The sequence below is a fragment of the Bombus terrestris genome, chromosome 10 (genome assembly GCF_910591885.1).
Source record: "Bombus terrestris chromosome 10, iyBomTerr1.2, whole genome shotgun sequence".
NCBI lineage: Eukaryota > Metazoa > Arthropoda > Insecta > Hymenoptera > Apidae > Bombus > Bombus terrestris.
The window spans coordinates 19,399,628-19,422,456 of NC_063278.1; the positions used below are offsets into that span (position 1 = coordinate 19,399,628).

The following is a 22,829-nucleotide window of genomic DNA, read 5'->3' on the forward strand; positions in this document are numbered from 1 at the left end:
CAATATGTGCAGCAATAACTGGAGATCACCTTAACTCAATTATAGAAACAATTGGAAAGTGTTGTCCGAAATGTTTACAGTGCAATGGAGAAGCATTTGAGCATCTTCTTCAATAAAGGCATTTTTAAAAAATATCTCGGTAACTAATTTTTTCACCATTGTACGCCAATAGCTTTCTACGTAGAACAAATAAGAGGACTCTGTCTATGTGAAAGGATATACATTTCCATTTAGAAAGAGAATACAGTTGTTGATTGCGCATTCACCATTGCAGTTCTAAAAGAAAAAAAAGCATGGTTCCACGAATGTGTAGTACTCTTTTCATCTCTCCATTCGTCTCTCTCTTTAACACTTTTCTGCAACTTCATTGGTAAGGAAGTTATAACTCGAATCAATCGTGTGGGTCACCCTGTATATTAACATCAATGTAGCGTTTATAAAATCAGGAATGTTGTAAAAAATTATACTGTCTTTCTAAATCGTAAACTAATATGTTTTAGCATTATATCCATCTGCAATATTATATACAGTTTTGTTGCTTTCACGTTACGTTATTTCACTACATTAAATATGGGGGAGAAGGTTCACGAATTTAATAATTACCCATTATAGTAAATACACAACGTTACTTAATAATGATTCGCAAAATGATATAATAATTTCACTAAAATCGAAATTGACTTGTCACTTTTCTATGATTTCTTTATTGTCTCGTTTCATTAATATACGATAGTCTCCTATTTATTTCCTTTATGTTAGTTTATCGCAATGCTTTCTACTTTTCGTAATAATCTCATCTTGCCTGAATTAATTACACGCTGTTAGTTTCGATAGATTAGTATTTGGATCCTTGTTGTTTCAACACGTTACAAATATTTCTTGCTATTGTTAAACCGAACGTCCTTAAATATAAAATGATTTTTTTTAAATAGGCATTCGCTTTATTATCGGATAAATTGGAACCGTTGGTCGAAGGTGTTAGAAAGAATAAACAACATTGGCTCGAGATCGCGGAATCCAAGTGTAAAACAGACAACTGCACGAATCACGATAGGACGCTGTCAGTGTCCGATACCGAAGAAACTAGGGAACAGGCGGACCAGTAGTCATTATTTCAATGGACGCGGAAACATGAAATGGAGACAAATGTACACGGATAGTTTCTACCTGTCTTTTTAGAACGAAGAATAAACAGAACACGATGTCAAAGGGAGCAGCAGATGACGATCACTGTCATACGTTTGAAGAGCTTCACACCTTCGTCTCGATACTAGGTATTACAAACATCGTGAGTTAATTTATTCATTTCTATTAATCATCGCGACATGTTCTTTGTATCGATGGTTCATAGTATTACAAGTATAAAGAAAAAGTTCTTCAAAGCCATATGTAAATCTTCGTTTGTTTCGATGGATCGTTAATCGTATGTGCTGAGCGTTTGCCAGTTTTATTTATTTGCATGTGATTCCAAGTCGAAATTTAATGCAAATAATTCGTCCTACGTTCATTCGAGTATGTTAAAAGAATAAAAATTATTTCTAGCAAGATTATCGTGTACGCTTTATACGTTGGTCGATGAAATCAGAGAAATCAAGGAGGCTGAAGGTGATTAGTTTAAGACGATCGAGAAGCTTCGTCCTCTCTAAAAACAGATCAACCCCGAGATGCTACTCTTGTACCTGATCGTATTGTACGTATACTTACTATGGCAGATCTTTGATGTCCAGAGAGGACGAAGAAGAAGAACGATAGAATATGAGAAATCCAATAGGATCGTAGAAAGCTTCTTTTCTCTTCGTGTGCGAATTCTATTGCGAATTGAAGACCTGTGGCTTGTGACATATTTTATGCTTTTACGTATAAATATAATATCGATGATGAATTACGGCAATGTATTTTTCAGCGGAAATATATAAAATTGTGTAATCCACTAGAATTTCATGCGAAGGATGAAATAACGGTGCTATCGAAGTAGAAAAAATAATACTGTTCGCTCATTAAACGCTTCTTTTCTACCTTCTTTTTTCGTTCGTAGTAACTCATAAAATGACAATGACATTGTTTTATTAAAAAATCTAAACAAAACCTTTCGCGAAACGAGATGGAACGAATAAAAACGCGAAATTGAATTTTGAATACGTATTGAAATTAAAATGCGTATTATCAAAGTATGTATTGCTTGATCAAAGAGTGGCTTGTCTAAAATTTGCTTTTATTTTTCTCATTATACGTGTAATTATAATATGTTGTAGATATGTCCGTTTGCAGTATTTTAAGCGATAAGAAAACGACGTTATTTTTATTTTTGTTAACAGGGAACATTGATAGTTATACAAATTTTATACCAGTATGGCTTATTAAATTCTTAGTAAATAAGAAATGAAACTGTAAATACATAGGTAACAAAGTGAGTAGAAAAATGCTTATAAGATGCTAAGCATACGTGTATATGAATCTCGTTCTTTGACAAAATTACAGGTCTTCAATTATAGCGAGACAGATGATTCCACGATAATTACGTAAATGCGGGTAAAGAATACACAGTTCTGTCTTGAGATCGCGTTTACAGGGAACTTGTCTCCGATTTATGGACTCGTCCGACCAAGATCGAGTCTTTCGTGTAATTATATAATGTATTCATAAACCAAAGTGTACGTTTATACGTAAAGGTCAATCGTGATTTTTATTACTCGATACCGCAACGATTTTAAACATTGTTGCGCGTGTTAATTATTACGATTAGTAATTAGATGTAACGGGAATTAATTTTCTCGTTGCTTATCTTGCTTATCTTGGATGTTTTGTAACATCGTTTAGATTCGAGTAATCGTTTTCCTCTTCGCACAAAGCTATCGTTTCAGAGTATAACAATTAAGATTTAGGAAATATTTGTAAGAAACGCCACGTCTGTATAATATGTGTCTCTATAATTTCGGATAGGCAAGTTCTTGTTATATCGTAAGGCATATTAACGATTATCATAAATTACGGATCAAAAGAATGAACATATCATTGCGATTTTATTAATGTTGTTAAAAATTCTGACTTGTGTGTTATATCAGTGAACTGTACACTGGCACACATACATCGATACATCGAGGCTTGGAACTAAATAAATGACGTTAAAAGGCGAAGTTTAAACACGTTTGAGTAGGCGGTACGTCGCAAGCATGATATTTTAGTAAATTTTTTTACTAAATATCTATTTGTATCACCGAAGGATACTCATTTTTTGGGATGCCTCTCTCGATTTCGCAGTGTTGCATATTGTCAGAGTTACATATCCAACCTCAAGGTAGAAGCGTAGCTTTGCGAAGACGAAAACACTTCAGGATTCGTTCGCGTGTGATCGTTACTTATATTGGTAGTCCGTATTTTATATATGTTCCTTTCATCGTTCGAATGTTCTTTTTTTTCTAATCGTTAATGAATTGTCAATTTCAACGACTCCATAATCTTGGAGTAGGAATGTGTAAGAAGTGTGATAAAAATTATTCCGCGTGTCTGTTACAGTGCGAGTGAATGTTATGCCTACAGAAGCGATATAATGTACAGTTTTCGTGTAAATTATTGATACGTCAAAATGGAGTTGTTTAGCGTGTATGTTGTTTACGTTATGATTTAACATATAGTATGAGAGTCATATATTATACCGAACATTTAATATATTAAAACAAGACTAAATTATGTGATATATCTATAACTTATCTTTAGTCATTTTATTTTCCCGTTTTTCAAATCATATCCTATAGATTGAATGCACTGTAACATCAGTAAATATTGCTATTAATACATACATACATACATATATGTATATGTACGTTTAAACCTAGTCTTATAGACTATTAACTACTTATAGACTATAGAAGATTATTTTCGAGAATTTACCTCTGCAATATCGATGCGATATTTTCACGCTTGAAATTTATGTCGATTCTTCAATTAATATTTACTTTATTCTACCATGTGTGTCTATTATTAAAAAATCATTGATACATTTACTTCTGAGTTTGTTCGTTAACACGTGAATTTTAATACGTGACAATAATTTACACGCTTGCGTTTCTTTTTTTTTCTTTTCGTTATTTTGACAATCAGAAAGCGTTCTTTCTCCGTTATTTCTTTTAAACTTTCGAAGGAAATATTCGTATTGCATGGAATTACAGTATTCTTAATATGTTAATGTGTCATTGAGTTTCGCGAAGGTGCCTATGTTAAATAAAGAAACCATATAAATATTTTATTCAACTTGATACACGAATTCATTCAGTTCATTCGCACGGTTTACCGTATCTAATACTCTAGATAATCTAGACAGTATACTGTCGAAAAAATGTTTGTTACCATATGCTGTCTGCAACTAACTTGTTACATTAAAAAAAAAAAAGAAAAGAATTATCTAGATAGTAATATAAAAAATTTTCGAACTACAAGTTCACCGCAAAGTTCATTGCCCCGATTTACGTATATCCCGCTCCAACTAAAAATACGAAGTCCATCACCTGTTGCCTTTCTCTTGACAAAAGGAAGATATATGTATGTATATACGATTTTACTAAATTATGACGATCTAATTATACAATGAAGATAAAAAGTAAAATGAAAGGTACAATTGTGCTAGATGTAAATATTAAAATTTATACGTATATGTATACTCATTAGTTTTCAATCTCTACATTTTAATCTTTTCAATCTGCAATATTCCGCTTGTTCTACATATTTCAACTGACAGAAGCATTCTCGATGTCATGTAACTAGATAATATACGGCGTATATGGATTATCAATTATAAATTTGATGTTAAATAGTAAAGATATAAAAATAAAATATGCAATTGGGACCTTTTGGTATTAATTCTTCTTAAGCGCAATACAATACAAAGTCTTGATCCGTCATTTGAATAGAACGATTAATTGTACTTTAAAACGTCACCTTAACGGACTGATGACTCATAGCCAGAGAAGGTATGTACGATCATAGAGGAGGCCGGATCAATAGTTGACAAATTGTATTTTGCAATGTGGGTCAATCGGTGACACGTAACGACAACATGATGTTGCAAGCTTGTCTCGATGGACCTTGATTACCGATGCCAGAACCATCATGAAAAATAGCCAACAAATAATATTTTTATTATAGTTTCAAATTAAAGGTAACATTGATTAATACAATCGAAAATAAAACATTCGGTTACTCTTGAGTTGGTTGACGATTTATTTCTTCTTCAAAATTCTTTTGCAATTACCAGTTAACACCGTGGTATGGTAAAATGTATATGTTGATACAAGGTATGTACAATGATACGAATTTATCGAACGAGCATGATTACCAATGTACTTTAATAACAACAAAACTTTGTAGATCGTAAAAATTGCAGTTTAATATTGATCAAGGAATATCGATACGATTGTATTCTGTAGCTAACTAATATTATGTACAATTGACTGTCGATAATAAAACGTTTATCCTCATCGTATTGTTTACAAAAATAGAATGATTATCGGTATCTCGCAGCGAGATGCGCGTTGATGAACATTTTCGTTAAACGGCTCGTTTGAATTTCAGATTTCGCACGACCGACAACATGATTTCATTTCCGGAATTGACAAGGCGTTCACGAACTTCGCAGTGCCTCAAACGCTGTATAGCTTCGCCATTCACTTTAGTCACTATGTCGCCAGCTTTTAACCCAGCTTGATCGGCCAATCCCCCGAGAGATACCTTTTAATTAAAAGAAGACGTTTTATTTGATTAAATTTCAATGACTATTCGAACATTGCATACTTTTACTAAAACGTTACTACAGTCACATATTGTTACATGCGTTGTAGATACCGTCACAGCAATTGCTACAACTTGCAAGATTGCAATCGAATAAAAAAGCTTCAGAGAAAATGTATTATCGAAGTGATTATAGCGAAGTCGAATTTTACTATTAGAGATCTCGCCGTGGAAACTCGAGGTAACAGCGAAATGCAAGCCAAGGACGAAACTACCGCCGACGAAAATTTGTTGAGATTCACAAATATCTAGCAGTTTCTCATCTACCATTCGATTAATGATTTCCTCTTTTCTCAGAACGATGTTCCGCTGGGCCGGCCGTAGGATTCAGGCCGAAGGAAAACGAGGTCACGCGATCCGATACGAATGCAATGTCGATAAAAATCTCTAAAGCAGAAAACGTGAATATTTTTCGCGATAGTTTTTCCAAATATACGATATTATCGAATCGTGGCGCGATCCACACTTCCAATCAAAAAACACGATGTATTTAACACGTATGAGAATTATTAATCGACTTACTAGCGCGATTCTTGTACGATTGCAATGAATATTAGTAGATTAGAGTAGAGTACATGCTATATATTACTCTGACAACAGTCATCGGAAAGCTAAAGTCGGCCCCTCCGGACAATCGAAAGCCCCAAGCTTGATTGCTGCTTCTAGAGAGTTTTATATCAACGTCCATAGTAATTGAAAGATGATCGCCTGTAACAAAGACACGAGATTTAATAATATAATTAAAAACAGTTGCAAATTAATGTACAGTGATAGAAATCGTTAAAGTACAGTAATCTTTCTTCTTTGAAACTGTTACAAAAAATAAATTACGTAAAAAGAATTTTGAAAATTTACCGTAAAGTGAAATTAGTGATGCATCGTAACTAACGAAATTAGCATAAAGGTAAACTGTATATTGAGGAAATTTTTTTATCACTGATAGATAATTGGTTCGTTTCAGTTTTTTTTTCTATTTTAATATCGATCGTTTGGATATTACGTATCGATCTTTTTTTCACTGTGAATATCTTAGGTGTAGGTAGAAATTTAAGCTGGAATATCTCCTTTGAGTATTTCCTCTCAGTAAAAATAACGCCAAACGTTTAACTGTGTTATCAGAGAATGTTACTATACGCGTTATTGGGAAGTTTTCAAGGCACAAGGATGAAAAAGTTAACAAGAATCTTGCAATTAATCGAAAGTTACCTACCGATCGTTTAACGATTTATCGGAAGTGGAGTTTGTAGGAAAGTTTCTTGGTCGATTTATGAGATACGATGTAGGAAGAAAGTCAGTCAAACATTTCCACAAATTGGACGATCGAGGCATTACTTTCCAACGTTTTATGTAGCGTTGACGAAATTAAAAATAGAAATGTATATATACTAGCAGTTTCAATTTATAACGAACATAAAATTGATGACAGAGGTTCAACCCTTTAGCCTAATCGAATCCCCGTTTAATTAGATATTTCCCTAATCACGAAAGTGAATGTTCACAAAGGCAACTCAATTTGAAATAGATCGATTTTAACTCTTCTGAACGTAAATATCACGTAACTTATTTGCGATATAAATAAAGCTACACATAAAAAGATACGGGATTCTTAAATAAAGAAATTATTATATTTAAAAAACTAAGGATCCGAGTCATCAGTTAACTCGATTAATAGATAGCAATAAATGATTATAAACAAAGCTGAACGCGTTAATTTGATATACTTAAACCCGTGACTAGTTAAGTGTCTCTTGTGAGTGCAAAATTGTGTATAATTTTTTCTCGAAAATCCATACGTTGTGTCAAACACTTGTTCGATTTATCGATACTGAAAACCGATTATTAACACACCGTGTCTCATTGTTTATGATTTTTTAATCACGCGTGATCTTTACTCCATTTTGTTATCGCGCTTAGCGAAGTTCGTTTATTTGAAAATCGACTTATTTGTACGCAAATGTTCGCAATTCAAGCGTTACACAGTGGTAGACAGATGCAAGAAAAGAAATCAACTTCTTTCACTCACCTCAAGTAATACGATAATACGAAAAATCCTTCGAATTTCGATAAAAGGATACGAACTCTGAAGAAGCTCGATCAAAGAGCGAAATGTCGCGGAGACAGATATCCGTCGATAGCATGTACGATGTGTCACGAGTATGCGCACATAAATAAACGATGGCCAATGCCCGAAAGCTGATCATGACTTAATTCGCTATATCACCATTCGCACTATTCTAGAGCAAGTGCAGGGAATACAATGCCGTGGCCAGCTTCGAATTTCGTACTATAGACACATTATACCCTACATACTATTTCAGATGCAACAAGCGTTGCGAGACCGTGCTAGACATGCGGCCGAAACCAAACACACTCCACCCCTTTCTAATTGCATTTATCGGTTCTATCTATACGGGTTGTAATTCATCGTTTAATAAATTGAATTTTTAGATGTATCGAATATCGTCAATTTAACGTAATGGTACGGTCCCGTCGTTTTAATTAATAAACTTATAATGTCTACGCGTTTGTTGGAAAAGCCGCGAAAATCGATACAACGCGTCAAACACGCAGAGACATGAAATGAATCTCAAGTATGGCACTGGTCATAAAATTGAACAACTAAAAGAATTCTATTTCATTCGTCGAACGCCGTGAACACACAAAGTAAACATGTTTGTTTTATCATCAAAATCGATTACACAATGTTAATTTCATGACATAAATTGGATGAATATCTTGTGATGTTAACCCGGTCGATTCATAATTATCTCAGCATAAGTGTGCAATGTTTCGAACAAAAATTAATTTCGTTTCATTAGTTTAATGTACCGTGTATGAAAGAATCGCCGCGGTGTATGGATATCTATTTTAGAAAAGCGATGTAAGATATTATTTTTATGTATATAATGTATTTATGTTAGTATATTTTGTAAAGTTTGCTTCACACGTAAGATCGGTAAAAAGGTACTGTATTACCATAATTACTAGGCCCTTATATTTCTCCGAGATAACGAAAAGCATCATTAAGTATTTCCTTCACTTCTTAAGAACAGCTTCTCATTGAAATGCTGAAGTACCGCTACGAGTACTGGGTACTTGCTTCTAAGAACGAGTCACACAGTGCAATATTGGCCGTTTCAACGGTCTAGTCGATTCAAAGGCGCACCTATTTTAAGGTTTAATTGGCCGAAATAAAATTGTTTGGTACAATAAATTTACTGCCGATTTACGTTCAACTTCGGCTTTTACTATACTATTGTATGTTTCGGAAAATGGCATTCGTTTTAGAGCGAACGAAGCGCGATAATTCTATTCTCATGTAGACTAAAAAATAGGCTTTTTTAGAAAAAAATTAAAATATTTTGAGATAGTGCAGAAGTAGAACTGTATAAATTTTATACACAGGTCTATTTATTATTCGCATAAATTCTAGGTATCTCGGAATTTTCTACTATACTTTTAAGAAAAACGGAGCCAATACACGATATAAATATTAATGGATCAGTAGAAACCAATTGTAGAATTTCATTTTCTACCAAGTCATTTATAGAGGCACCTAATTCCATTCGTCAAATAATTAATTTTTCGATACAACGGACTACTGACGTACTTTGGTAGAGAAATGTCAATAATTCTTTGAACCACGAGTATTTATTTATATATATATTTATATACAGTTTTCATAAATCTTGCAAACTATTTAATTTACTGCGCAATTAACTATGCAATTAGAATTTTATAAATTCTACTGGAATCCTCCGACTGCCAAGGACCAATCCAGACATAGTTAAACATTAAATTAGTATTCAATCTGCAAGGATATCATGCGTTTATAAAATACATATGCATGTATATATATATATCATAGTTTGTAGTATAAATATACAGTTACAAATAAATTACTTTCATTATGGTAACTTATTTTATCATTCATGGTTATCAGATGCTACATCTATTAATTTCTTATTTATCAGATCGCACCGAAGAGGAAGTTTAGAGAGAAGATAAAAAATTTCTTATGTAATTAGAATAAAAAATTATGCACGATATGAGAAATAAGAGGAAAATAATAATCGTCATCATCATACGTACCAACTTTATAATTCCACAAAGGGATTAGTACCTGTTTAACTTGCATCCTACTGTATATTTCTTTATCAACTTCAAATATTTATAAGTAGTATTTAATGTTAAAAAAAGAAGAAGAAAGAAAAATGAAGCTATGAACCAAGATTAAAAGATTGGATTAAAGATAACGTACAAAACATCAGTTATTGGTTAAAAAATGAACTTATCAAACTTTGAACGTGCTTTGTGTAAAATCATAACCCATTTCCGAATATTGTCCTTTATTCGGTGATCAAATTTTGTCAGCGGTGCTGGTTATATAATGCGATTCTCATTATTTCTAATTAGTTTTCATATATCTTGCAAAGTATTTAATTTATTGCGCAATTAACTGTGCAATTAGAATTCTATAAATGCTACAAGAATCTTCCGACTGTCAAGGACCAATCTAAACATAGTTAAACATTAAATTAGCGTTCAATCTGCAAGAATATCACGCGTTTATAAAATTAGGAGTGGACTAATTAATGTTACGATACTAGTGTAAGATAAACTTATAGCTTAAGATACACCAATTAGTGGATAAGTCGTACTAGTTTGCATAAAATAGAATGTAAATATTTCAGCGTGAGAAATATCGAGAAATTGTAAAATAATCATCAGTTCTGTTGTATATAAACGAATTTTGATTCATACCATACATATAACTGAACCAGAATAAATTAGAACGTAACTGAAAGCTGTTCTTTTAATTCAAGCGTAAAACTATTAACGAATAATTTTTCGAAATGACTATCTATAAACAACGACGTTTATTTTGAATAATAAAAACGAACACAGAATCGATCTGCATGTAGAAGAAACGAAAAAATTCTGTAATTCACCGCCGTATTGAGGGGCAACGTTTTATCATAGAACGATAGAGCTTTTCAAATCGTTTCAATGTTTTCATCTAATTGCAATCAAACAAGAAATGTGCTAGTCGCTCCAAACCACCCTATAGAGAGGCGATGGGCCACGTAGCTAGGAGATCCGTGGTTATGGGCGGTGTGGCGAGGCGAAGAGAAGTGACGCAGCCCGTACCCGTGGTGAATTTCCTCGAGTGGAGGCAAAGTTTGATTTTGCGGAGGGCGCACGCCCCGCTTCCAGCTGCACAACCGACTGGCCTTTAAGCAGTCACGAACGAACCCTCGTTCGTTGCAGCCGTAGAAAACCTCTTCGTTTCTGCGCGACTTTTTCCTTTTTCTTCACTCTCGTCAGTGAAAACGAATCGCCCCGAATCTCGGAATCGCTAACCATAAATATCAGTTACGTGTGTGATATTCTCAATATTAACAGTGTGACTGTGATCCATTTTCTGTTTGGGTTTCTCTAACGTTCTGTCGCTGCAAGAGATGCTGCTGGAAATAGAGGGCAAGGGCTACTTCTCGTAAGTCTATTCCTATGCTACGACGCTCGTCGAAACATGATAAGCTTAGTCAGTTTAGACGGATCTTGCTTCGATTCGATCCTCACCGCGGTTAATCCATTAAGAATCCATTTCGTTAGTAGCGAAATTTGTCGACGCTGGATGCAGGCGAGCTTATTGAATTAGCTCGGTAGGACGGAGATTGGGATGCCAGGATCGTGAATTAGGATGCGAATACACGGAATACTCTCATAGATAGACGTTGTAAATCAGTGTTTGAGAAATCCTCGTTAATTCGGACCGTTTGCTCGAACGATATTTACCTACTCGCTCCTTTTCTTCTTCTTCTTTTTTTTTTAAGACTTCACGGATTTCTACCTTTCAATATTCGCGTGAGGGGAATAACTTTAGATCTAGTGATACGTACATTTATCGTGCATGTATATTTGTAATATTGATGTACTTGTAATTGCTAGAAATTTGTATTTGCTTAAAACATTCTACTTGTACGTCCTTCCGTATGACAAAGATTTTGTCAAGATCAAAATATTATCTTCGCGTTGAAAGAAAGAAGAGGCTTTTATGTGGTTGAATGGACGAACATATTTCGTAAACGAGAAGCAACATTTATCGACATTTAACGATAAACGAGCGATTGTGTCAGCTATTAATCGTGTTGCTAAGCGCGTATCTTATTGTCGATGCAACATGTTTTCTGCTTTAAATTGCATATTGATCATTATAAAATATCCGCGTACACGCGTCGTACAAGATCATTACTTTCTGATTCTGCGTGATGTGATTGAATACCAAAAATAGGTGAATACATATTTTCTAATTATAGCGATAATTAAGAAAACTTCAACGACAAGACGTAAAATATGAAATGATATTATTACGGATTATGCTAAATGAAACGTTCGTCTCTGGCAGTGTATCGTTTTCATGTATATAGAATAATATTACATCTGAAAAATCCTCAAACCATAACAATTTCATGTATTTTAGGGTGAAACGGAGGAATTCTGTTAATTCCTGTAATTAAAATTGAATGTGTTCATTCTTATTCATTGAACGCATTATTATTTCAATGCTTAATTTTAATATTTAAATGTTAATATTTAAATAACATTTATACACCGAGAAACCATGTTACACAGAGAAAGCTGTATTATAGAAATTTACTATATTTCCAGCAATACAAACAAATAATTTCGAAGCTTAGAAATAAATATATTTAATAACTTTGTTGCATAATATTTTATGGTTTTATAAAATATTAAATATAGTTTCTTAACATTCAATTTGCTGTTATTTACCTGAAGGTAGATTTTATCTGATCGAACATTGGCTTGATTTTAATTGGTTTGAAATCGTTTCTGTTATATTATTATAAGGTCATGGCTATTGCCATTATATAAATAAACATGATACTTATAACCCTTAGATACAATGATACGCAAACGATACATTATGGTCTTAATAAATTTTAACGTTAATATGCAAACAAGAACATAGGCTGTCTAAATAAAAACATTCACAGTGATCAGGTTCCTTTGTTTTTATACGAATTGAATTAATTTTTCATAAAGATTTATGCAAATATAATTTTCATCCCGTCTGTTGGAAATCTCCGCCACGAACGTGAATTACAATTAAATTTTTCATAAGAAATATATGAAGATATTATACTGAAAAGACATCTGACAAAGTAGATTTTCAAATGTATTGTACATAAAATACATAGAATGAAAATTTGATAAGGATCTTATGAATTTGTGTTGAATGCGTATATGTTTGATGTTTAAATAGCATGTGCCATAAATATCTTCTCAAGCGAGATTTTTATTGAAGATATAATATCGTTTACACAGTTCAGTGAATATGTTAAAATTTTGCGTTAATTAACATATGTAAAACCAAACTATAGCTCATTTACCTTCAAACGTTAATTTGTTTCTTTTCTCATGGATTTCTAATTCGCAAAAATTATCGTATATACCTAGTGGTTTATATAAATTATTTCGTACATGAAAATATGTACTGTTGTATATTGTCAAAATCTTCTAACTGAAACAAAAAGATCAAAATCACTGAACTAGAAATTTGAAAGTAAATAAAATATTTTAAATTAGTTACACGGTGTTTAGGCTTGGAATCTTATAAAAAGGACCACTGATAACAGTGACTTGCATTATCAAAAACCTATTAATCACAATTAAAATACGTCCAGTGAAATAAATGCTTTTTGGACAAAAATACTAGTAGCTTTTCGTCAGGCGCTCTGCTTGATTGATCTACTATGATTTTCAAATATTCGAGCTAATTGGTGGTTTGTTCACAAGTATCATTTTTTCTATTTTTTCCTGTTATACGTGTACTTCACATTAATAATATTTAAAATAGATACATATTTCAAATGAAAATATTAATCATCGATATTTATGTGACATTCGTAAACTACCTTTAGATGTAAATATAATTATTTATTTATAATTTATAACGTGCTGTCACACGTGCAACAATTAACCATAATCGGTTACTGTTTAATATAAAATGACATCATCCGAAGGCTTGCAAATTTTCTGCAAATTTGTCAATTCCGTATATTTCAAATAAACCATTTGAATAATCCATTAAATTAAAATTATTGTGTATAATTTCGTAAACGAAGGTAAACTAGATTCTGCATAATTCGACGTTCAGTTAATGTTGCGAAACGTAATTAAACAAATACGCGTAAAATGTAAAAAATTTGGACAAATGAAAGATAGATATTCCACGGTTTACTGTTATTATTATGAACGTTCACGTTCTCGAAAAATGTGGAAGCTTTAAATACGAAGTGTATACCTACGTACGTATGTGCAATTATTAACATGAAGATGAATATACAATTATTATAAATAAAATATACCTGTATATGTCTTATTTTTCGCGTGTTACATAAAAAAACAATATTACCAATTGGAAACAAATTTTATTAACGATTGTTTCAATGACATTGATATTGTTTATCTTAAAATTATAGTACCTGTTCTTTTTGTTAAAAACTCTACCGTAATATTGTGATAACACATTACAATAATGCGAAGAATACGTTACACAAAGCTAACTAAGCGTAGATAGTGTAGCTAGTGGAAACTATCTACGTGTCAAGTCTAAGAATCATTATTAATAAATTATCTGCTAAAACAGTAGCGAACAGGCGCTATCGCAGTTGCGAGTTTTAAATGTCTGTTTGTATAAAAAGAAATTCGAAGTTTATTCAAAAGTTATTTAGAAGAGTGAGAAATTACCGTATAAGAAGTTTAAAAACCAACCAATTCCAACTGAACTTCATTTAGCTAAGGATTAAGTTCGGCTTTAATGCAACAAAGAGACTAATCCGTGTAATTGTAGAACGTAAAAGCTCAATGAAATCCTGTTTAGTAGTTCAGTGCTCTTAAATATCACATATTTGCTCATCGCAGGTTCTACTTTTGACGTTTGCGATTCTTGAATTTCTGGTTCAATAGAACGTCTAAAATGTATGTTTCTTTGACGTAATAAATACATATAAAACGTTGCTACAGTTACGTTATAAAAATTTCAATCATCAAACTAATGCAATAAACATTTTTATTAGAAACTTGAGCCATTTCATTTTCCTTAGCTTTGTAATTATTTAACGTCTTGTGCAACGTTTATGTACGTAGAGGGGAAATAATAGACTGAAAGTTAAATCTTTACTTTTAAATCTAAAAACAAATTAAAATATACTTTATCGATTGGAATTCAATTTAAAGGGAATATTTTGCCGAAAGGTAATTAAAGATTTTATTTTTTATTTCAATGATTTTAGTCGCTTCGGTTACAATGTTTATCCGTACTTATCCGCCTATATTGTAAGATTTCGGTAATGCTGTTTAAGTAAAACGAGATTTTCATTGCATAATGCCTCAACTGCTTTATTGTTTTCTGGTAGCCGAGCTATTTCCAGCTTTCTCCCTTTTGTTGCTTTATTGGCTGCTAGCCACGAGCAGTTTTTGACACTTCACAGCAGGCTGATCTTGTCTGTTATACAAAAGGAATTTAAAGAAATTAGAATGAAACACCATAAAGTTCAATCGTCTGTAAGAAGATTATACATGATTGATGTCAAATTGCCAATGATATTCCGATAAATAAACGTCGATATCTTTTAACGTGTCGTTCTAACAAATTATTTTAAGCGAATCTTAGTTCGCACGAAATCGAATGGATATTTAACATTTCAATGAGCTGAACTGAAATCTAATTGTACACATTATTGTAATTTCATATTTTGCCGATTGTCGAGCCTATCAAACAAATATCTAACTGAATGATCTAGAAAACTGACAGCTATCGCGAGAGACATTGGACGTTACGGTTATTCCATGCTAATCTTTAATTAAGGAAATCAGAAAACATTTTTATCATTTTTTAATAGTCTGGAACATTGCTGAGACTAAAATTGCTTGTTTGAGATAAACCTCGATTACGTTCGATTTTCGGAAGACGAAGATTGGAAAGACAGATATTTCTAAAACAAAAATAAAAAAAGACCTGCTTTTTTTCTCGCGAATATAATTAAAGGAGCATAAGTTCGATAGAAAATTGTTTCAAGTATTACAGGAAGCACTATACTTTATATATTTCATACATTTTGTTCATACTATCCGCATCCTGTGCATTTTAGAATTTCCTATAAACGCGTAAAAATCCGCCATGGCCCCCATGGTCTGATTATCTTACATGAGAAATGTAGTTTTAGTTTCAAAGTACGTGGTGCATAACCGAGAAAGCGTATTTAATAAAATTACAAGTGTATAATGTTCAACAAAAAAAAAAAAAAAAAAAAAATTGTACTATCGGGCAAAAGATGTAAGACAATATTGGAACAATAAGAGTCCTCTGCACTTTCTTTCTTTTCCTTGCTCCTTTTGCAGCGTAACCTTAAGGGAAGATGAAGGGAATTAAAAAAAGGCTTACTCGCTTCTTCTATGCAGCCCTTGATTCTAAACAGGCCGATATCCATCGAGGGTCGTTCTATCCGGTCTATCGATTTTTCCTGAAATCCGTTGTTGACCTTAATAGCTGCCTGTCGTTGCTATCTCAATCCAGCTTGCCTTCGAACGACCAAGATCTCCTTAAACATATCAGCCACGAAAATTGTTCGTAAGTATAAAGTAGCTCCATTCATCGTTCTCTAAGAGATACTAAACATATTCAAACAGTATACATACTATACACATGTGAGTGTTTCGAAGCGTGCAAATATTGAATAGAATTTTTTTCTTTTTCTTTTAGCTTCTTTCTCTGTTGCATCCACCGATCAATTTCAGTCATTGGAAATCACGTGAATCGACGTAAGATCACAATTAAATATAGACACCACGTTAAATTAAAAGAAAAATTCGAAGGTGTTTCGAGAATTTCGATACACCTGAGCACGAATTCGCAATTCGAGTCACTTCTTTAGGACTTTCGTTGATCATTACTGATGGTACATCCTACGTTGATATTCCGGGCAAGATACAACCACGCGTTCAATCGAGTTTATTTCGTTTCATCTGTTACGCAATGGCTGGTCGTCGTTTTTAAGTAGATAAGCATCCGTACAATTTTTAGATGATCCGCAATCTTGTTAATGCTACCGGATGTTTTCTGTCAAACGACAATGGACTGGTTTCGTAAATATCGTTTCTCATACGGTGGAAATTTGTACGTATGTTGTACGTGAAACTTTCCAAGCTTGTCTCAATGTTCTATGTATAAATCAATCTGTCTGCTCTTTAGAAAAATATGCAGCATTGCGCGATAATATTTCTAAGTTTAGAACAGGATAGTCGGAAATAAATAAAAGACCTACCTCTTTGAACATCTCCAAGCGTCGAAGTGCTGTGGCCGATTTACGTTTTCGGTGCTTCCTCAAGATTACAAATTCCCCTACATTTGGTTAAGCATTGGATGGAAAATGATCTGAAGAAGTGAAGTATTTTTTTCTACGTCAGCTATCCCGAGGGTAGAGGATATAAATACATTTTTAAAGGGCTCGTACTCGAGATAAGTTTATGCTAAAGTAAAAGGCAAGTTCGTTGAGCCAGCTTGAATCAAAAGACGCAGTTTTCACGTCCCACGCTATAGGATTTCTATATCCTTTGGTAAATCCCTTGAATGATTCAACTTGAAACAAACAATTCACATGTACCGTAAATGGTTGCAGAAATATGCGACGACATTATTATCTTGCTATTTTTGTATTAAAAGAAGAATACAATTCTCCAAAAATATATCTGTATATTATATACACATACATACATACATACATACATATGTAATATATAACGTCTCACGATTACATTATTATCGAGTTTAAACGAATTTGGTAATGTTGAATCGTTCCAGATTTATTCAAATTCTATCCGGATAGAAGTTTAACGTATAAGATGACACACATAATATGTATATTCTTACAAGTTTTTTAAGGGAAATGCTCAAGTACTTTGATGAATCGTTCTACAATAAGATTCACAGATATTTATAAATATTAACGCAGAATTATTAGCAATCAATGCGTCGAAGCGTTCAAATCTGGATATTTAGAAGCATATAACAGCATATTCAAATATTTATTTTCAGCTTAATTTTGTATCCCAGTTCATATCGTGTAAATTACGAAACTAACTGCTGTAAATAGTATTCATAGAATTTACGCAGAAATCATTTTATTATCCAGTGCTTGTAGGGAGACGGCTTAATCACGTTGGGGATAGAAGGTTTAAACTGAAACAGTAGTTAAAATCCAGACATCCGTCTCGCGTAGACGATGCTAGATAAAGCTTCTCATAATTCATTGGTATGATGAGTACCGGTACTTATCTAGAATAGACAGTGTAACGCAAAAACATCTGACTCAGTAAGTCATGTCCAAAGCTTCAGTTTCTGCTGATTCCCCCAAAACCATAAAATCCTCTGGGCAAGGCTCCTGAGTCTGTCTGCGATTAGATTTCAGAATATCTCTCGAAACGTCTCTCTGTGCTGCGCTTCTTTGATCAGCTGTCGAGACAGTTGATAATCGCGGACATGTTAATACTATTGATGAAGTGGATCGCAAAAAAATGAATCTTTCCTTTTTTATTCTTCGTCGACCTGAGACTGCGTAACAACGAACTCAGAATTCATAATTCAGTGCTATAGCCACTTAAAGATAGGCGTCTTTATTTTTACTTGACGCAGGAAAATCGCTCGAAATACCTGGTCGTAGATGAAAAGCGGATCTCGTACGATTATTTCGAAAGGAGACGATGCCGGACTGAGAAACTACGTTCTTCGAAACGACGTGCAAATGCGTGGCCCATGCACCCTCACAAGCTTCTTCTCTGTATTTAATGGTAACATCAAGGAATTTTGTACTTTTCGTTACGACCGAGAAATGAAACCTTTGCTTCAGATGTATATCGTACTCAGAAAAATTAAAGGAAGCGATACCAGTGAAATGTTATTATGTCCCACGGCCATCGTGCTGTGCGAGGGTTTCCGACATTCACAATAAAAAGAAATATCGTTTTGCCAAAAGAATAAGTTTTATTCAACTGGGAAGTTATCATCAACGCTGCGAATATAGCCTGGGGAACTAAAAAGCCTTTTTGTGCCCGATGTCAAGGTGCCTTTTCTGTCCATTCTTATCTTCAATGGCTAACCCCATGTTAGTTGGCGAAAATACTATGGCATCGTATGGTAATCTCGTTTTCACATAAAACCATCCATTGTTTTAGTCTTCATATAACACCTTCCAATTGAATCGTAAAAAAAGAATTATTTCTTAACCCGGAAACGTTAGATCACACGTAACGTAAAATTTATCTTATCGTATTGTCATATTCACCATGTTTCTGAAACGTTGACACGTCCAATTGCTATCTTACACGCTATATTACTTTTTAGCAAGAAGGAACATTGGAAATGTCAATATCTACTATCAGTAGCGTGAAAAACGATATCATGAAATATTCTAATAAGAAAATCAAGGAAATTTTCGAACGAAGACAGGGTGGTATTGTCACGAAAATGGAAATAATTTGGAAAGGGACAATGATCACGTTTTCTTAACAATTTCAACTCAAAAATGATAATATCTCAAAACTTGAAACGTGACTATGATAATAATAATGGTACAATAACGCCATAGAATTTCTATCTGGAGTATCGAAATTATAAACTACGCATAATTAAACAACACTTTTGTGCCTCTAACATTTTTTATTTAGAAACTTGTAACTATAATAATGTAAATTGTAATATTCTTTACTTTAAGGAATTTATCTCTTTAAACTTTGAAGTTTAATATCTATAAATATGCCAAAAATATATTCTTTCGTATGAGAAAAGTACTTATCACATACATTTTGATCTACAATGTTGATTCTACAAATTATAATAAAAATTCTTCACAAGAAAAAATTACAGATAGTTTCTTCGCGATAAATGGTAAATAAAAAAAAGATGAAAGCAGAATTTCGGATTGTTCAATTGTCGCTATTATTAACAATGAACATTTTTTCCTGAATTTATCCATTAATCCATTAACGCATCCATTAATTGATTATGTGTATCTTAATTAATAACATATATATTTATCAAGTGATAAGAGAAGTGACACTAATGTGCTTACTTGATATTATCAGTTAAGAAAACGAAGTAACGCGTGATTCCAAAATTTCGAATGGTATTATACAATTACTACACATATAAAATATGTAGATTGGTTTACAAGCTTTTCGAATTTACTTTCTACGTTAGTTAATCAATTTATCACTGTTTTCCAATTCTTCACTAAAAACCTAAAATAAACTGGCAATTTTAATTAAATCAATATATGGGCAAAGAGATATATACCTATATATATATATACGAATATTATTTCTGAGAAGATATTACTCCTATTCATTTTTCCTTCCTCGTGAAACACTGTTACTCATATTTTTATATCAGGCGCAATTCAAAGTTGTTCTTTGATTTCAGTTGATTATTAATTAATTAATTAATCTATCTTTTTTCATGATAAATTTTTGCCGCTTATTTGTGGTAGATAGGATCGTATCATCTTGATGGATATAGTTATCCCAATCGCATTTTGAAATTAATGCCACCGTGCTATCATTTCAATCATCTATAAATTCTCGGATCAATTGCCTCTGTCACGAAAATAATAGAGAATGAAAGTAAATGAAATAACAATTACTATTAATTTAGATTAAATCAATTTACTCGTATTATATGACAATTATCGTCACACTTGTTTCGAGTTATTAAGAATTATTTTCTTCCTCGTGTTAACATCTTCGTAGGCTAGTTTATGATATTAAAAAAGAAAGAGAGACTATTTTTGAATCAGGATATCAGTTAAACTTGACTATCGCTATGTTAAGCCCGGATATCATTTCTGCTATTATATACAGCCTGTCTGGAAATTTAACGGAATTGTCAATATACGTATTGCTGTCGATATATTATCACAAGCATTCATCGTGTTTTTAAAAAACGTTCATATTTTATTCAGAATATGTTTGTTCGGCATCGATACAGTGTTGGACGTATAAACGTTAAACGAACGAATAGATATTTTTTTGACGATCCGTTTTTGAAATTGTCCGGGATATTCCTGTAGCGGCTACTGCGCTCGTAATGTTTTCCTAACGAGTCTTTTATTGCAATCATCTTTTTCACTTGATTTTTAACGTCGCATTAACTTCCCAGTTGTTAGCGACGAAGTTCGTTCTGTTTTTGAATTCCTGGCAGTAGCAAGTAGTTATAGAGCGTGAAATCGACTGAATATGTATCAGATGAATATGAAATGAGCAAGTCATTTGCTTTTTAGCCGGGAATTCACGTAGTGTTCAACCAAGTACGCCGCGCTACGATGAACAGGTTGCATTATCATCGAAACGAAGCCAGATTCATTAAACAAGACGTTGTTACTAGTATGATATGAGCTTTACATCATGTGCGTTCGAAGTTCATTAAATATTAATACTTGAATACTAAACTGAAAATATAAGTTTCAAGGCGACAGTAACGATTGGTAGGTAGCATTCACAGAGCAACTTGAAGAAAACGAAGTACGTTATTTTTCAGACAGATTGAATGGGCTTATCCAAATTAGGCGTCGCATCTTCAAATTGAAATAAAACATCAATTATTTGATATCTTTATTTCAACATAATACCTTTGTTTTAACGTAAGATTTATTTCATGACATTAGTTGAAGAGTGGAAGTAACAAAGGCTGTAAGTGGCATTTTAAAAGAGAAAACCTTTTTCCTTAAAATAATTGTTTATATGAAGACCAATATCAGCAAATATGGAACGAAATGTTAGTGTGATAATTCATACAGCTTTTAGCATTTCGTACGTGATATTATGTTACGCGATTAGCTTTTTAAATTCGGCTGTAAATGTCATGTTTCAGCGAATCTGCTGCTTCGTATTTGAACATGCACCTGGATAAATCTGCTTCAATTATTTTAACAAATAAGAAAATCTGTACTGGCACTTACAATCATTTTAGGGAATATACTTAACAAACTTAAAATCTCTCTTAGAATATAAAATTCTTTTTATTATTAATTATCAGGTATTTGAAATATTCAAATAATAGATATATAAATATATATAATAATAACAAGTGTTAAAATAAGAATACATTATAATAAGAATATTTTAATAAAGTTTTATAAAGTAGTATGGTACGTTTAATGAATACATTTTGTACAATAAATAACATTTGAGTAAACAAAGCATTGTTTTCTAAAAAACTTACAATTTTGACACTTACAGCCTTATTTACTTCCACTGTTCGATTATGGAACGCAATATCATTCAAGCGCCTCCCTCAGCTTCTTTCCACTATCCCAAAACGTTTGACTCAATTTTCCGCTACATTTTCACATAACTGGGGCTCAATTTCATCAATGGTGGCAGTGACATTGTTTTTCAGCTCGTCACTCGTCTTTGGATCATTGGCGTAGGCTTTACTTTCAAAAATTCCCACAGAAAAAATTCTAACGGTGTAGAATCGCATAATCTTGCTGGTCAATTGATGTTTCCGCTTCGTGAAATTAAGCACCCATTGAATAACAATAAATTTAACAATAATAAAAGACAATAAATTAATTGAAGAAGATTGGTCATTCAGTAAAGTCAGCAAAGTTCAGTCAGAAGTCTCATTGTCAGACAAGTTTAGTTAAAATCATTCACTCGTTGTTAGTCGAAAGTATCGATATTCAGATACTCAAGGAGATTCTGGCATCTTAGACATAAATTTCAATTTGCAAGCATGTAGTGCCACGATAACTGATAACTTTACTTCGTTAACCTTCGTCTTTCGAGCATACTTCCAGCTTTGCATAATGTACGATATCTAAGGTTGCTAGTTACCGAAGTTCGAGTATACCTTATGACATCAGCGCTCTTTATTGCTATTAGTTGCTGTAACTGTTACGAATAAATATAATTAATTACGTTATTTATTACTGCGATGCTTTCAGAATGTAGCGAACAGAATTAGT

The 22,829-nt window shown here is 32.8% G+C and overlaps 2 protein-coding genes and 1 long non-coding RNA gene across 21 annotated transcripts in view; 2 read left to right on the top strand and 1 right to left on the bottom strand.

Moving 5' to 3' along the window:
* Nucleotides 1–4,840, top strand: part of LOC100644530 (dual 3',5'-cyclic-AMP and -GMP phosphodiesterase 11) — a 146,746-nt gene extending 141,906 nt beyond the window's left edge. For 13 of the 15 annotated variants that reach the window (XM_048409719.1, XM_003398546.4, XM_020865194.2 and 10 more), the window contains one exon: nt 933–4,840. In XM_048409719.1, coding sequence (XP_048265676.1) covers nt 933–1,106 — 174 coding nt within the window. In that variant the 3' untranslated portion in view covers nt 1,107–4,840. The remainder of the gene's footprint in view (nt 1–932) is intronic. The other 2 variants (XR_002308130.2, XR_002308129.2) reach the window with 2 other exon arrangements.
* Nucleotides 4,841–11,007: 6,167 nt separating this feature from the next.
* LOC100644772 (probable G-protein coupled receptor CG31760) overlaps nt 11,008–22,829 on the top strand; it is a 70,277-nt gene continuing 58,455 nt past the window's right edge. For 4 of the 5 annotated variants that reach the window (XM_012313072.3, XM_012313074.3, XM_012313073.3 and 1 more), the window contains exon 1: nt 11,008–11,278. The gene's annotated coding sequence lies outside the window, so the exon portion shown is untranslated. The remainder of the gene's footprint in view (nt 11,279–22,829) is intronic. The other variant, XM_012313076.3, reaches the window with a different exon arrangement.
* On the bottom strand, nt 14,746–16,904 carry LOC125385840. The gene is made up of 3 exons (XR_007225522.1): nt 16,507–16,904; nt 16,253–16,409; nt 14,746–15,313 (listed from the first exon to the last, which is right to left on the bottom strand). It is a non-coding gene; the product is annotated as an uncharacterized LOC125385840 (long non-coding RNA).